At 41.9% G+C, this 18,005-nt stretch overlaps 1 protein-coding gene across 1 annotated transcript in view; it reads left to right on the top strand.

The window, feature by feature from the left end:
• Nucleotides 1-5,311: 5,311 nt before the first annotated feature.
• SUCLA2 (succinate-CoA ligase ADP-forming subunit beta) overlaps nucleotides 5,312-18,005 on the top strand; it is a 28,867-nt gene continuing 16,173 nt past the window's right edge. The window contains exons 1-4 of the mRNA XM_080926217.1: nucleotides 5,312-5,434; nucleotides 12,051-12,231; nucleotides 17,156-17,255; nucleotides 17,382-17,544. Of these exons, the coding sequence (XP_080782343.1) occupies nucleotides 5,345-5,434; nucleotides 12,051-12,231; nucleotides 17,156-17,255; nucleotides 17,382-17,544 (534 nt within the window). The 5' untranslated portion in view covers nucleotides 5,312-5,344. The remainder of the gene's footprint in view (nucleotides 5,435-12,050; nucleotides 12,232-17,155; nucleotides 17,256-17,381; nucleotides 17,545-18,005) is intronic.

Here is an 18,005-nt window from a genome sequence, read left to right as displayed (position 1 = left end):
CTCATTGGACTGACTCCTGAGCAGTGCTCTCTTTGGGGACATTCCCAAGAGAAGCAGCCACCTCCCAGCCTGTGATGGTAAAACTTGGTTTCACGCTGGAGCTAAACTGGTCCAACTGGCCAGACCCGACCAGCCTCAAACTGAAACTGGCCACAGAGCTGCTGTGAGGGATAGGAGACCCTCCTACCCTGGGGAAAGTCAAAACATGTGGGCATCTTGGATCAGGGAATCTGGTGGGGGAAGAAAATGGCAAATGTGAACATCGAAGCCACACACGGGCACCGTAGCCATATGTCTTGTTTCGTCCCTCATGAAAGCACAGAAGGGAAAAGCAATGACAGGAGGCAGGGATGAGGGACCCTGGACAAGCTGCTCCTGTCAACACTCCCGAATGTTGAGTGAGGAGGCTCCCTGAAGGAAGAAAGTGGCCTCTTATCTTTGTAGACTAACTTCATTTTTCTCTTGTCTTCAAGTACCGCTGAAGTGTTCAGCCCTGGCCAGGGTCCTTGCAGACACAAAGGGCAAGTAAAGCCTTCTACAGTATGTTGAAAGGCATTGCTTGGCTTGAACCTGTTGGAAAAAGTAGCCTGGAATTCCAGCTCAGAGGCCTTCAGACCTTACTGGAGGGCAGCCCCAGCCAGAGACTGTTAGTTGCATTTGTGCCAGTTGGCCACCCACATAGCACCAGAATGAAGAAGCCAAGAGCTGCAAGGAGACTTCCCAGGCAGGCCACCAAAATGTCATGCTAGGAACAAGAAGCTCCAAGTATGGAGATACAAGTATTCACTAGGTCAGAAAGAATATACTTGTTGGAGAGATGGCTCAGCAGTCAGAAGCACTTGTTGCTCTTACAGAGGACTTGTATTCGATTCTCAGCACCCACCTAGTGGCTCACAACCATCCTCATAACTCCAGTTCCAGAGGATCTGATGTGTTCTTCTGACCTCTGGGAGCACCTGGCATGCACATACGTGGTACACAGACGTACATGAGGACAAAATATTTGTACAAATAAAATAATACGTTTTTGAAAAACGAAAAGCATATATGAGGGGTGTGTGGGGGGCTGGGACAGTAGCCCAGTTGGTAAAATGCTTACTGTACAAACATAAGACTGAAGTCAGACCCCCAGCACCCATGTAAAAAGCCAGGTACAGTCTTGCACACCTACAATCCCAGTGCTGAGACAGAACCATTGGGGTTTGTTGGTTATCCAGCCCAGCCAAATCTGCAAGCTCCCAAGTTCAGTGAGAGACCCTGTCTCAAAAACAACCACAAAGAGGTAGAGCGTGATTAAGGAAAACACTAATATCAGCCTGTGGCCTTCACACACACACACACACACACACACACAAATGCACAACCACATGGAGGTGGGGCAGGGAGAAGTGGTGGTAGGGAGGAGGAAATGAGGAGAAGAGCAAGGGTGCTGTGGATAGAAGGGTGATGAGAATTCTCAGAAAATCAATCCCTCTCTGGGGCTGTGGTGCTTAAGAGCTAAGAGAAGTAACATGAACAGTTCACGATCTTATACATTTTATTTTATTTTGACACAAGGTTTCTCTGTGTAGCATTGACTGTCCTGGAACTCACAGACATCCTCCTGTCCCTGCTTCAGGAATGTTGAGATTGAAGGTGTGTGCCGCCACTTCATGCCCAGCTCTTACCAATTTCATAATGTCTTTTGCTTTTTCTGAGGGTGACCATTTGGGGTAGGGCTGTAACTCTGTGCCATCAGGCAACACAGGTCACTGGGTAGGATTCCAAGTCGCCAAGGTCTGATTGAAACAGAATGGGGAATTCTGTTTTTTATTTTTGACCTTTTTGTCTCTGTGGGACTTTCAATTATTTTTTTCTGGTGTGTGACATTTTCATAAGTTTTTCTGAGCTTTTGGTTTTCAAAAACCAAAAGTACAGCTTCTTTCAGTTCAAAGCCCATGCATTTATTTGCAGCTTAAAACTGGTCCTTTGCTAACAGGTATTACTTTAGAGATCAATAAAGTCAATTGATTGACTAATTAAGTGAAATTAAAGGTAGGAGGTTAAAAATGGAGATTGGGAAGTGGGGCATGGTGATGTATGACTTTAATTCTTTAAGGCAGATTGACCTCTGAGTTCCAGGCCAGCCTGGTCTACAGAGCTAGTTCCAGGACAGCCAGGGCTACACATAGAAATCCTTTCTCACAAAACCAACCACCCAACTAAAACCCTGCAAATGGTTGTTATCAATTTAGATTCACTGTTGCTTCCAACATTTATAAGGATTTTGTTTTAAGGTTGCTTTCAGCCTTTTGGCTACTTTCAGAAAACGATAATCATAATAATATACATGTACATTATTCTAGTTCAGAGCATAGAAAAGCATATAGTTTAAGAGTGAAGCTAAGCATTTAACTCAGGTTGTAAAACTTGATTATGCTGGACATCCAAGACATAGTAAAGTTGGTATATTCTACACTTAAAGACAGGTTAAACTCAAACAGGCAGAGCACAGAGTAGGATAGCAGGTTGAGTATGTAGTTTAAAATGTTCTCAAGGAATATTATTAACTCGGCTTCTAAGTTTATAAAAAGTTCAGTCTGCTGGCAGGCTTCCCCTCCACCCGAAAATGTTACTACCACAGCCTGGCACTTACTACGTGGCCAAAGATTACCTTTGGACTTCTGATCCTCCTACCTTCAACACTTGACATGCTGACATTACAGATGTGTGACCCTGTTTCCAATTTCCGTGGTGCTGGGGAATGAAACCATGGCTTCATGTATGCTAGTTAAGTACTCTGCCAACTGAGTCACATCTTCGCTCTTTCTCCCACATAGTTAAAAACTCAGGGACTCTGAGAGTGGGGGCAGGAGCTCAGTCATCAGTCTAGTGGGGGATTTTTACGGCCCAGTACATGCCTTTGTGATGGTTGGCTTTAATTATGAATCTGGTACAATTTAGAATCGATTGGGAATGGAATCTCGGCAAAGGACTGCTTAGATTAGGCAGGCCAGTGGCATCTCTGTGGGGGACTCCCGGCTAGTAGGAAAAGCCAGTGTTCCCTGCTGAGGGATCTGGTCTGTATGGGAGTAAAGATGAGCAGTGAGCACTGTGTGCGGGCAATAAGCCACTGCTCACGGTGTGTGGGATGTGCGAAGTTGTTTCAAGTCCCTGACATCCTGATCTCCCACAACGATCCACTGTAACCTGCATTTGTGAGCCAAATAAACCTTTGCTATCTTAAGTTGCTTTTGTAGGAGTGTTTTCTTACAGTGCCAGGAAATGAAATAAAGATGATGTATGTGTCTGTTCCACCCAGCGACTATAATAAAAATTCCCCAGTTTCCTCTGGATGGGGCCTGGGGTGGTTTTCTTGTTTTTGTTTTGTTTTGTTTTATTTAGAAATATTTTTATTAGCACATCTTAACTACACATAATGTGTTTCATTATAGCATTTCACCCATGTATCTAATGCATTTTAAAATTTCACTTTATGTGTACAAGTGTTTTTCGTGTATGTATGTCTATGTATCAGTCTCATGTCTGGTACCCTTGAAGGGCAGACGAAGGCATCAGATGATGTGAGCTGTCATATGGGTGCTGGGAATCATCCTGGAATGTTCTGGAAGAGCAGCTACTGCTCTTAACTGTGGAACCATCTCTCTAGCTCCAGTATATTCTCCTTTCGATCATACTCACTCATTTTCATCTTTTGTTTCTCTCCCAGTTCTTCAGGTTTTACTTTCATGTCTTTGATGACTGAACAAGTTTCATTGGGCTTGCTTAAAGGAATGTTGGCTACTCCTCTGAATAAACTGGCCCTCCATTAACTTTCAATCGGCCTTCAAGGAGGGATGAGACCTCATGAGAGCATTACCCAGTCTCTGACAGGATGCTGGTGGGTCCCACTGATAGTTGGGTATTCCCCCCCACCCTTTATTAGATATTTTCTTTACTTACATTTCAAATGTTATCCCCTTTCCTGGTTTCCCCTCTGGAATACCCCTATCCCGTCCCTTCTCCCTCTGCCTCTATGAGAGTGTTCCCCCCTCCCTGCCTCCCTGTCCCCCATACCCTGGCATTCTCCTACACTGGGGCATTGAACCTTCAGAGGGCCAAGGGCCTCTCTTTTTGTTGATGTCCGACAAGGCCATCCTCTGCTACATATGCAGCTGGAGCCATGGGTCCCTCCATGTGTACTCTTTGGTTGGTGGTTTAGTCTCTGGGAGCTCTGGGAAGTCTGGTTGATTGATATTGTTGTTCTTCCTATGGGGTTGCAAACCCTTTCAGCTCCTTCCTTTTTATGACAGTGTCTCACTGTGGGTTTGTGGGGTAGTCTGGAGTTCTTGAAGTCTTTCATTAGGAAACTATGATTGCAGGCATATACTACCAGACATGCCTTGGAGTGAGTATATTTTTAAAATTAGCATAAAATAGGTTTCCTTACAACCTTTTTATATGTAGTCTTGGTTGACCCCCCCCCCCCACCATTTCCCTTACCTCCCTGCCCCTTCTCACGTGTCCTATCAACTACTGTGCCTTCAGCTCAAACATACTATTTTGTCCTCTCGTGGGGTCCTCTATAGTTTTCTGGCCTCTAACCCTAGCTCACACATAAATACATACATATAAGAAATTTAAAGGCAGCATATTTAAATGAGAACATGCAATAGGTCTTTCTGGGTCCTGGGTTACCCCGTCTAATATCTTTTTCCATTCAAATGTGAAAGTATTTTAATTATATGCACGTGTTGTTGTATGTATGTGCACGTGTGTGCAGGCGCCCAAGAAGGCAAGAAGAGGGTTTCAGATCCCATGGGCCATAGCGAGCTGTCTGACATGGGTTCTGGGAATTTAGCTGAGTGCAACAGCCGAACCAGCTCTTAACTACCAAGTCATCTCTCTAGTTCCCTCAAAGATACTTTGCTAGTGTTTTCAGAGTGTGGTCGGCTTCAGTAACTAGTGACTAATACTCTTTCAAGTATCAGTGGCGCTGTCTTTATTATTTTATTTTATTACGTTTTATTTTAGAATCTAATGTATCCTAAAGGCTCATTGCATACATTCTCTCTAGCCCCATTTCACAGGTGAGACTAACAGAACTCAGGGAAGGTAAGAAGACCGAAGGAGCGGCATCACAGTTCTCTAGGAAGTGTTCTGGTGGCCCTGTGGTCCCAAGTCACTGAGGTGAAAGTTCTGAGGGCCAAAGTTTGCTCTGTGCCTGTCAAACCAGGCCAGTCCGGCAGCGTCAGAGTTAACCCGAGGCCCCGCCCCGAGGATTGTCCTTGTCTCGGCCCGGTGCGTCCCTGGAGCAGCTGTCTCTGCGCCTGCGCGGTGCCGAGGGGACGGGTCGGACTCAGAAATGGCGGCGTCCATGTTCTATGGCCGGCAGTTGGCCGCGGCCGCCCTGCGGAGCCACAGGCCGCAGACTACGCTGCGAGCCGCCGTCCAGGTAAGTTCGCCCTGTTCGCGTTAGCCTCGGGGGTCGGCGGACAAGGCGCCGAGGCGCGACCTGGCTGCGGGCCTCTCCGCGGCGCTGGCACGGCCGGGGCTCCTTGCGATGCTCAGAGGCTACGGGCCAGGGCTGCAAGCTGGCGCTCGGGCAGCTCGGCTCCGCTCCGGCCCCCGTCCTCAGGAGGCCCGGCAGGACGTCCTGGCTGTCGGCCTCGTTTGTGGGAGCCTGCCGCAACGCTTCTGAGCCCCTTTTGGGTAAGGGGGATGCCCTTCAGGTGTACTTTGAGGTCCGGAGAACTGTCGTGGGTGGGAAGGACCTCGGAACACCAGCAGAGTCGCCTACCTGCCTTCCCCAAATTGTGTGTTGATCAGTCAGTCCTGGTAGTGAATACTGGTAACGAGTTTTAAGTTTCCCAGCTGACTAGATGGAAGAGTAAGGTACGAGTCTTTTAGAGGACTTCATTTCTGGACTGAGTCTAGTGCCTACTTTTTGTTGCTTTGTTTCTCGATATTTAAAGTGTGTCAGATTTTGTCCTAAGGTCATTAGGCTTGTCAACAGCACTGGGGTTGTCATTAAGGCCAGTTACCATTGATGACGTTCTGGTAGCTTAGAGAAGTACTTTGGCCTAAGAGACAAGGCTAAGGGTTAATTCCACAACTGTCCATTTCTGAAGCTGCATGTCTGTCCTACAGCTTTGAGGAGATAAAAACTGGGCTCCGGGGATGCAGTTTATTGGGTGGAGTGCCTGCCTAGCACGTAGGAAGTTATGGGTTCCATCCCCAGCATCCTTGTAATCCTACTACTCAAGGTGGAGGCAAGAGGATCAGGCATTTGAGGTCATCTTTTACATAGAGAGTTCAAGACCAGCCAAGGCTACAGGTGACCCTGTCACAAAAGTACAAAACAAACCAATTAAATAATAAACCCCTTAAAAAATTGGCCCCCAGTGTGAGTATCTTAAAACTTCAAGAGCAAGGTTAGCTTTCTAAGATAGTTACAGAGTTTTGGCTATGTTTTGAAGTAGCTGTACACACCATAGTTGGATAGATATGGCCCCTCCCCTTCCTTAAATAATGCTGCCAAGTTTTTAGAGGATAAGGATTTGGTGAACAAATAGCTTTTTATTCTAATAGTTTTTAATCTATTTGAAAATTCCTTTCAAAGTGCCTCTGTAGCTCCCTATGGGATATTTAATACATCCTTTATTTCAGCTCTTTTCCTTTTTTACCCTGGCATTAAGAATGTGTCTTTGGAGTTTGCTAGCAGTCTGAAATCTTGCTCTTGTAGATGAGGACACAGTGTCTTAGGAGGAAACATGTTCAAGGTCACACATTACATTTAGTAATTCAGTTCACTTACAAAATGATTTCTCTGAGCAGGGTGATGGAGGCTCAGCCTTTTAGTCGTAGCACTTGGATCTCTGTTCAAAGTCAGCCTGGTATACAGAGTGAGTTCTAGGACAGCCAGCTTTTCTATTCTTTGTGTGGAGATTCACCCTGGTAATGACAGGTATTCATGGGTTTGTCCAGGAACTGGCCACTTTTTTTGGGTCAGGAATGTTCCTTTTCCTTACGTACCTCTCCTCCCTCCTATTTTGAGACTTTTGTGTAGCCTTGGCTGTCCTGGAATGTTGTAGTCCAGGTTGGCCTCCCAGGGGACCACAGTTGTGTATCACCATGCCCAGCTTCAGTTGTCATTTCTTTATGATGACACCATGTATAACTGTGGCTTCCACTTGCTTCAAAACACACAACACATTGTTGTTACTCACAGCCACTGCAATAGAACACCAAAACTCCCTCCTCTGGTCTGATTGCAACTTCTGATGCTGCCCAGTCCTTGGGATTAGGCAGGACTTCCGATTACTAACAACTTTAAGGCCAATGGAATTTGGAGTGATAACAGTTAGCACTGCAAAGAAACAATTTATCTAAATAATCCAGACAGTAAAATTCTTTAAAGAGGTGGGCATTGATCTATGAGTTCAAGACCAACCTGGTCTATAGAATGAGTTTCAGGATAGCCAGGGCTACACAGAGAAACCCTACCCTGTCTTAACTAGAAAGAACCCAAAACAAATAAACAAACAAAAAACTAAACTCAAACTAATGAAAATGTTCTAACAGTAGTACTGTAGTGTTTTCACCTGATTTAACATTTTGCAATATATGTTTTTTTTTTTGTTTTTTCTAAAGAGATTGGGCTGCCTCTACTTCCTGAGTGCTGGAATTAAAGGCATGTACCACAATCACCTGGCTCCATATGTTTTATCTTAAAAAATTACATGCGTGTGTCTAACACCCAGAGACCACCTTTACAAAAATTCCCAGTAAGAGGCATGAGAAGCCCACAGCAGTCCTCCTGTATCGGTGACCACCATGGCATGATGACCCTAAGGGTGCAGTAGTTCCACACATACCATGACAGTAATCAGCTCAGTAACAGGGACGACATGCCTGATACTGGAAACCTAGCTACCACTTAGTGCTAGTGAAGTCTGGTTATCGGAGGAGAATCTACAACCACTGCGGTAAATATTAAATGGATGGCTTAACTTTTTATGGGCCCCTGCGGTCTTACACCACGGATACCACTCTAGTGTGGATCCGAGCTCACGGACTCTGTCATTCAGTCTGAGAGCCACCCTTTCCACTCGGTTCCCTTCCCAGGTGGTTCATTCCAACAAACCACGGATTTATTAAACCAGCACAATCCATACCCTCAGATAAGGGCAGTCCTCAGCTGTCATCGTGGAAACTTCCCTTTGCAACAGATGGAGACTACCACAGCAAACCACAGTCAGTGAAAATGCACACTTGTGGAGCCTAGTCCCAGTGGGTACACCCACAGTGGCTACAGAACATTCCCATAGCTCAGCCTCAGGGAACACTGATTGTAAGAGCCAGAGGGTCAGGGTGAGAGAGTTTGCTGTGAGACCGTGTCTTTTAGTAATGTCGGGAGCCACACTCATAAAGCCTCCCCAACATGACTGCCCAGTGTGAGCTGAGCAAGGATGACACCATGTGCATGCCAACGTGAACGAGGAAAAGGCCACAGGGGCCCTGCTCGGAGGACTCTAGGCAACTAAGAAGAGCTGGGAATGGGAGGGGTGGCTCTCCTCGAGGAGGAGCACCGAACACATACATACGGGAGCTTTAGATGGACTGAGCATACATATGTGTATGTGAGTACATCTCTAAATGGAATAACTAGTAAAAAAGACTGAATTTGAAGGAGATTGAAGAGGTGTATGGGAGAGTTTGGAGGGAGGAAGGCAAGGCAAGGGATAAATCCTGTAACTAAATTATAATCTCAAAATCTTATGCATATATTTATATATCTATGAAATCATACCATTTCTTTTTGCTGAACTTCCTGAGAGTAAGTTGAAGATACCACGGTGTACTTATACATGTATGTTTAAGAATAAAAATTTTGGCACCCATAATATGTGTAGTACCAGCAGTTTGGAGTCCGAGATAGCAGGATCACTTGATTCCTAGAGTTGTAGACCAGCCGAGACCATCTCAAACTAAACCAAGACAACAGCCTCCCAAGGAATAGGATCTTTTCCCAAATAACCAAAGTACAGTCACATAGAGGAACTTTATCACTGATTGAAAGTGAATAACTAATGTGTAGTTCAGATTCTGATGTCCCTACAATAATCTTCAGATTTTGTTTTAGGAATGGGGCTCTGTTTCTGTGGTTCTTTCTTTCTGATACATGCAAGCTATGGAGGTACCATCTACTGGCATAGACTACTGATTGACTCTTTTTTTTTAAAAGATTTATTTTGTTTCTAATTGTGTGTATATGCATGTGACTTTGCATGGGTACATGCACATGTGTGTGGATGCCCATAGAATCAAGAAGAAAGTATCAGATTCCCAAGGGCTGGAGTTATATGCAGTTGTGAGCTTTTCAGTGTGGGTGCTGGAACAGAACCTGGGCCCTCTGGAAGAACAACAGTATGTGCTCTAACTGCTGAGCTAGGATTATCTAGGTACTTTCTTCACCTGTATTTATTATTATTTTGAGGTATAGTTTATGTACAATAAAGTACATGATTTAATTTAATGACTAGATTGATTTTTATGTTTGTACAACTTTTAGGACACCACTCAGATAAGGCAGGTAGAGTTTTCAGCTCACAGAGAGCCCTGTGCCTTTTTCTTTATCAATGCTTCCTTGAAAAGTAACCGCTGACTCTGACTTCTGCCACCACAGGCTAATTTCTACCAGTTTGAACTATGTAAAAAGAGAACACAGGGGCCAGCAGGATGGCTCAGTGGGTAGAGGTATGTGGCCCCAAGCCTGAACTTGAGTTGGATCCAGGTACTCACATCGTAGAGAGAACTGACTCACACAAATTGACTTTGACCTCTTCATATGTGCCATGACATGTGCGCCCACATACATAAATGAATGTCACAAAAAAAAACAATTTCATAGAAGTTATTTTTCCTTGTCATCTTTACTTCAGTATTACATTTGTGACTTTAATTCACTGATGTACGAACAACTTTTTTTAACCCCCTCTGGATTATATAAATACTTATTATAGTTTAACCCGTTGGTAAACACTTGGGGCATTTACCTTTCTGTCTTGATGACTAAGCCTCCTGTGAATGTTATTATTTTTGCCTTTGGGTAGCTATTAGACTTATTTTCAGTTGCTAATATCTAGGGATAGGTTAGCAGATGGACGTCCAGAACAGTGGGAAGTTGCTGGCTTTTAATATTGGAGTGACACTGAATTAAAGTATTGAGTTAGTTAAATGAAATGTTAGCCAGGCTTTTATTATTTGTTCTTGCTCGTGTTCTTATTGTTCCTTTTCCTCCTCCTCATCTTCCTCCCCCTCCTCATCTTCCTCCCCCTCCTCATCTTCCTCCTCCTCCTGTTTCATCTCTCACAGTGTGCGTGCGTACGCTTGCATGTGTGTAAACTATGTGCTCATGGGGTTCAGAGGTCAACTTTGTGGAGTTTTTTCCTTTTGCCTTTTGTGGTTTTGGGGTTTGAACTCTAGTCGCTAGGCTTTCATGGCAAGCCAATTTAACACAGAACCATGTTCACACTGTCACCCTAGCCAGATTTAACTAGATAGATTAGCAACAAATTGTTGTTAAATTGGTTGGCTTTAGGTAGAGGTTCTTAAACTAGCATCCTTAAGATTCAACTAAGTGGTTGTTACTAGTTCAGAGTTTTTGAGTCCACTTCAGAGATTCTGGTTTTGTAGACAATGGAGTCCATGCATCTACGTATTAAGAAACAGCTTTAATTTTGATCCTATAGATCAAAAACTCATTTCAGGAAACAGACTTTCTATATTGCTCTTTAAATTGAACTCTTATGATACTCTGTGTTTTGATGCAAATCATGTTTGGGTGTGTTGGATTTCCTGTGGAAGTAACGGTGTGTATAGCTAAAGCTTAAGAGTCCGGCTTCAGTTTGGCCTTGGAAGGTTTCTGGCTTATTTGTTCTGTATATTGCCTTGAGATTGAAAGGATTGAGAGTCTTTAAAAACTCTCAGGCATTTCAACATTTTATTAGTTCAGTTTAGACTCTGATGAATGCTAGAGATGTAACTGATGTGAATGCTTTCTGAGATGTGGCCTTGGAACAGGAAGCTGAAAAGTTAGCTGCATACTTTTCTTTCAGCATTAAGTCATGTTAGGATTTCTTCTTGACATTTTGTTGAATAAGAAAAACAATGTGTATATGTGTGTGTTTGAAATGTCTTATGCGTTGGGATGTATGTGAGTATTACCCACTGTGCATGTGTGGAGGCCAGCGGGCAACTTGACTTTTGCCAGACTTAGACTGTAAACACTTGGCCTTGAAGCCACCCCTTTGGCTTTTTTGGTTATAATTCTTATAATGTTTTAGTTTTCTCTTTGTATGAGCAGTCTTTCTCATTCTTATTGCCATCTGGCATGTTTGGGTACTGACTGACCTTGTGTGCAAATATACACACGAATTCATCCTTAGAGGATAATTTCATCATTCTATGTCTAGTGCCTATGTGCTTTAAGCGTTTAGTAGAATGAATGAATATTCAATATAAGTTGAACAGGGCAGGAGTTTATAGTTGCCATCTTATCTTGGAAGAAGTGTGGATGGGTACCAAAAATTCAGCTATCACATATCAAATGCCAGATAGATCCCAGAGGAAGATAGAAAAAAAAATGGGAGCCAGTTTCAGTTTGGTGGAGATGAGATTGGCCTTCGAGCCTCTGAAGTCACCATTTAGGCTAGTGGAGATATGCTAGTAAAACCCAGGTGTAAGATAAGGACTAGGGATGGATGAGGAGGAAACAGTTACATTTGATGTTTAACTGTAGGCCAGCTTTTAGCTTTATATTATAATCGAGCTACTCTACTGTGTTTGAATGATTTAATGTAGTAATTTTGTTGTAGTTATGGAGAACTGAGCACTCTGTAACCAAATATGAATAGTTCTGTCTTCTCTCCTTCCCCTCCCTCCCTTCCTCCCTCCTTCTCTTCCTCCCTTCCTTCCCTCTCTCCCTCCTTCTGTGCAGCCCCCCCCATAACAACAAAAAAACAAAAACCTGCCACTGTCATACTTAAATGTGTCTCCAATTCTTTTAGGTTCTGGGAAACTCTGGGTTGTTTAAGCAGCATGGACTCCAAGTGCAGCAACAGCAGCAGCGGAGTCTTTCCCTGCACGAGTACTTGAGCATGGAGTTACTGCAGGAAGCGGGCGTCTCTGTTCCCAGAGGCTTCGTGGCAAAGTCATCGGATGAAGCTTATGCAATTGCCAAAAAATTAGGTACTTTAAAAACATCATATTCACCTTGACACAGAAACTTCTGTAAGATGTGAACTTTACTTTTGGTATGATGACTTTTGACATTTATATATTTTGGGAGGTAGGTTCTCACTTTGCCAGAGATGATTTTGAACTCAGATTTCTCTGTCTTTACCCCCTAGAATACTTGGATTAGACATGGGCAACCATGTTTGATTTGGTTTGTTTTTTGAGAAGGTAGAATTTTGTAATTGTTGGGACTTTACAGTTATTATAAGATGACATTGAGTGGTGCTATTAGTGACTTAGGAATCATTTATATTGGTGGTAGGATGCTGGAGTCCTATTAGTCAGAACAGACTTAAGGAGAAAGTTATTCTCTTTACTTTGTAGCTTGAAGGATGGCAGCTGGGATGGATTTGTTTGTTTGCTTTTTGTTTTGTTTTAGAAAAATTCCGGAAGGGAAATCTTAGTTGTTTCTGTGTGGTGTGGAAGGGGTGGGACTTACTTCCTTGCTCCCAATGGATGCAGGAGAATAAGTTCCCTGCTGTGTCTTTATTGCTCACTCTTACCCCCCAAAGGCTTAGGAAGACCCTGACAGTGCACACTAAATGAGTTCAGGAGTTGCAAAAATTTGCTGGTACATTACCTCAGCTTTTTAATTTAAAATTTTTAACAATTTTATGTTCATTTTGTGTCAGAGGCCCCGAACAGGAATAGACAGTTGTGAGTTGCCATGGTGCTGGGAATTAAACCCAGGTCCCTTGGAAGATCAGCCAGTGCTCTTAACTGCTGAGCCATCTTTCCAACTACACTAGTACATTTTTTTTTTTATTGAAAGACTTCTTAATAATTTTCATTAATTTGAGTTTATAGGAGTAATTAAGCAGTTTTTGATTTTAGGAAATCAACAAACTTACATTTTAAAAGATGTAGTGTGCTAACAGTGCACTGATGTAGTGGCTGCCCGCTGTTTTCTCTATGGCAGTGTTAGAAGTCCTGCCTGTTTCATGTAAGGACATAGGCAGCCATCTTGGATGCAGTTTTTGTTACTGACTTAAATATGTTTTGGTGAACCTTGTGTTCACCAAAATTTAGGAAATGTTTAAAATTTCTTTTACCTTAGCTGTAAATAGGAGTTTTTCTTTAAAATTGAGAATATTCCTAGGTAAACTATTTTGAATGAGATGGTCTTTGTTTTCTTGACTGGACTTTATTTATAGTTTTTATTGTTATAATAAAAAAATTTCAGAATTATTCAACAAAAGTTTTGTGGAATACTAATTTAAGTGAAATGCTTGTTAATTCAATGCAATGGGATTTCAGTTTGTATATGGTAGCAAGTCCTAATTTACCTATTAACGAGGTCAGAAAAACTATTTCCAAATTCTTTCTTTCTTTCTTTCTTTCTGTCTTTCTTTCTTTCTTTCTTTCTTTCTTTCTTTCTTTCTTTCTTTCTTTCTTTCTTTCTTTCTTTCTTTCTTTTAAACAAATGTACTTTTAATTGATTGCAGGTAAAAACTCCACAGGGAGGAGGAGCAGTGGTTAACTATGGCACTAATGTATCAGAGCCATATCATCTACATTAGAAAAAAACCAAGGCATTATGTCACACTTGTGGTTGGCCACCAAATCTGGTCATTTACATTCTGTATTTCTTCTTTAGCTCTTCTACCTTTTCCACATAGATCTTCATGGCACTTTCCTTGGAAGTCCCTTTCAGCTTGTTTCACGCATCCCACTTGAAGTCCAACATTCCCAACTGATCTGTATTTACATCCCCCACAGTAGCTTGTTTGAAATGAGTGTAGAGAAACAACATCTCTTCTTCAGTTGGCTGGGTCTTGAGGTGCTTCACTTCCTCAGCAGCTTTGTCAATGTTCACTGCAGCTCTATTTATAATAGCCAGAAGCTGGAAGGAACCCAGATGTCCTTCAGAAGACGAATGGATACAAAAATTGTGGTACATTTACACAATGGAGTACTACTCAGCCACCAGAAACAATGACTTAACCAAATTCTTAAGAAAATGGCTGCATCTAGAGAATATCATCCTGAGTGAGATAACCCAGTCACAAAAGAACAGACATAATATGCAGTCACTGATAGTGGGATGCTAACCCCAGAGGCTTGCACTCCCCCAGAAACAACTCACAGACTGTATGAAGTTCAAGAAATAAAGAAAACAAAAAAAATATACATATATTTACAAACAAGAAGACTTTGACTGTTTCCATGTTTCGTTTTGTTTTGCATGTACTTTACGCTTATTGTAACTATTAGGTTTTCAATGCATACTGTCGGGCCCTTGAAAAAAATCAAGTACTGACTAAAAAAAATATGTTCACATGGTTTTATGTGAAAAATTATTTTAATGTCTGAAAAAACAGTACTGGCAAAAAAGTATAATTTCAAGCAAAAAATGTTTAAAATCTGCACATTTATCTTTGTTTTGTAAAATAAAGTCGTTTAAAAAAAAAAAATTCAGCCTGAGACATACTGGCGAGGTGACCTGGAGGTCGAAAGCGCGGGCGAGCTCAAAAGAGGTTGCAATCACGTTCCAGAGTGTTCCGGCAGGCGCCTTTAAAAGCACCTATTTTTTTCATTTAGTTTTTTCCTTGAAAAAATAATTGAAAAGCTTTTTAAAAAATGAGATAATTATTTTGTTATTTTGTATTCTGAAAATGTCTGTGGATTAGAACTTGGTCTATAAAGGGCAGCAGGGCTCTGACTTTTTAAAAGAAAATTTTTTTAAAGTTATTTGTATGTAGTGTATTGGCCTGTGTGAGTACATGTGGACACATGTATGCAGGTGCCCACAGGGCCCAGAAGAGGCTGGGGGTCCACTGCGATTGGAACTACAGGTGATTGTGAGCTGCTACTTCTGAGCTTCTAGTATTTTCAGATCTCAGTCTTTCAAGAGCAATGGAAAATAATCCAGATTTATGAGAATTCTGATTTTTTTAATGAGAATTTAAGATTTTTTAAAACATGTTTCTTTTTCAACATTCATCAAGATGTATCTTGGGAACTCTTGCAGCAGCTTATAAATATCCATGGATATAGCTAAGGTTCGGCTGCCTGGAGCTTCATTCTAGTGGAGAAATCAAGCTACAAGTGACACGCAGAAGAAAAGAATGTTAGAAGTTGGGGAATCTGTGGTAGAAAAGTTGGTCAAAGAAGGGAAGTGGGTCAGAGGTGTGCAGATTGCATTCTTAGCTAGGCCTGTTAACCTAAGTAAGCCTAAGGGGACACATGGGTCTTAGAAACATGACTGGACAGCTGTAGGTGAGGGTGAGCCCAGATGGCCCGATGGAAGGAGTGTGGCTGGAGAGCAGGAGCTAAAGGACATTGACGAGGCTCTGGCTTTGTAGACATTGTAAATACTGTGGTCTTTCTCTGACTGAAGGGTGTTTGAAGTAGTTTTAATAGAGTATCATCTCATTGACTACTTCAACCATTCCATCATCCAGGCGAGAGGGATGGTGGTCAGGGTAGGTGCCCTGCTGGAGGCAGGAAGGGGTGGCCAGTTCTATAGTTGTGGGAGTGGAGGGCTCTCTTTGTTCTTAAGTACCATCTTGACTAACTTTAGGATCAAGCTCTGGCTTAGTCTTTTTGGATGTCTTCCTTTATTGTTCTCCACTTAAAAAAATATTGCTTTGTGTGTGTGTGTGTGTGTGTGTGTGTGTGTGTGTGTGTGTGTGTGTGTGTACACATGTATGTACACCAGAGGAAAACCTTTTAGTTTTCTCCTGTGGGTCCCAGAAATTGACTTAGGTCTCTTGGTTTGTGTGACAAATGTTGCCTACTGAGCATCTTGTCAGCCTGCACACTGTTTTTGAGACAGGGTCGTCTACTGAACACAGAACTCAGTTTCAGCAAGGTTGGCTGGTCAGCAAGCTCCAGGGTTTTACCTATGTCTGTAGTTGAACATGTGTTCCTGACTTTTTCATGTGGTGCTGGGGCTCTGAACTCAGGTCTTCATGCTTACAAATGAAACATTTTACTCACTGAACATCTCCCCTGCCCTAAGTTTGCTACTTTTGTACAGTAAATTAGAAAGGGGAGGGAAAGATATATTATATACTATGCTGATTTATAAACTATATGAGTGACTTAAACATAGCATTTGGGAATCCTTTTATATGTCTATCTTCCTGACGACTCTTGCTAAGTACTCTTTATGACATCACTGCTCAGTGGTGTGCGCTAGCAACATTTGTTGTTCCTGGAGGGAATAAGGCATTATCAGTCCTGTCAGCCCAGCTTCTGGAATGATTTCAAGTCATAGCCTTATCCCAAGTCTCAGGTCCTGCTTGAAGTAGTATTTGTGACTCAACGGTCACATGATACAAGTGACTGAGAAGTGTTTCTTTCCATATATACGTGTGTGTGTGTGTGTGTGTGTGTGTGTGTGTGTGTGTATGTATGTATATGGGTGTTTTTTATCTCTATATCACATTTGTGTCTAGTGCCTGTGTAGATCAGCAGAGGGCATCGGATCACCTGGAATTGAAGTTATAGATGGTTGTGAGTCGTCATGTGGGGGCTGGGAACTGAGCCTGGTTCCACTGGAAGAGCAATAAGAGATCTTAACCACTGAGCCATCTCTCTAGCCCTGGGAAGTTTTAAGAAAACATTTTAATCTTAATATTGTGCTTTTAATATCTTCCAAAGCACTAGTCTGGGAATTGCTAAAATATTTCAGTATGCCATTCCAGAAATGATTTAAAGTAAGTGCTTATCTTTTAAAAGGATAGACCTTTTATATTGTGAATGTTTTACTTTTCAAATCTAGAAAACCTATGTATGTGGAATGCCCCAGTCTTGGACGTTGTGGTAATGGGACTTCACCTAATAACACTTATTAGTATGCATGTTAAATAAAATATTGTCTTGCATGTGACTCCCTGCTTTCTGTATAATAAAAGTATTTTTCTTCTAGGGTCAAAGGATGTTGTGATAAAGGCACAGGTTTTAGCTGGTGGCAGAGGAAAAGGAACGTTTACAAGTGGCCTCAAAGGAGGAGTGAAGATTGTTTTTTCGTAAGTCATAGTTTCTTAAAGAAAAAAAATTTAAATTATCAGATTGTTGAAAACACAGCTTTAACTGTGGTTTAGATTTTTATCAATTGGAGAACAGAAGAATTTGAATTCTTTTTCTTATTATAGTCCAGAAGAAGCAAAGGCTGTTTCCTCACAGATGATTGGGCAAAAATTGATTACCAAGCAAACTGGAGCAAAGGGCAGAATATGCAATCAAGTTTTGGTCTGTGAGCGAAAATATCCCAGGAGAGAATACTACTTTGCAATAACAATGGAGAGGTCGTTTCAAGTGAGTACTTGTAGACAGGGCACATCAGGATTTATATATGACTTTTGATTTCAGAGATTGAACATTATGTACTTGAGGACTAAGAAGTATTATCCACTACTCACAGAGAGAATTTGTCAGTTTTGAAAAATAATATGGTAAAATTTGACATGTAATAGTTTTAAAAAGCTATAGGGAATTCCACTGTAATACATTTCATGAAGTTTTTAAGTAACTAACTCTTTAGATGCACCTTAAATCTCTGGAGATCATGTTTGGGTTAATGGACAGAAAAATTAGTTTCTTGCATTGCAAAATAGTCTTACCAAAGAAGAAAGAATAAACTAAAAATGGTATCTTGTTCTTTTTCTATTTGTGGGTTGTTTTATTTTACTGTTCTTGTTTATGCTTTTATGTTTTACTAGGTTATTGGTGTGAGTGGAAGGCGATGTTAAGAATATGATGTAATAAAGGAACAACAC

This window comes from Micromys minutus, assembly GCF_963924665.1.
Source record: "Micromys minutus genome assembly, chromosome: 12".
NCBI classification, from domain to species: Eukaryota; Metazoa; Chordata; class Mammalia; order Rodentia; family Muridae; genus Micromys; species Micromys minutus.
This window is presented reverse-complemented; position numbering and strand designations above follow the sequence as displayed.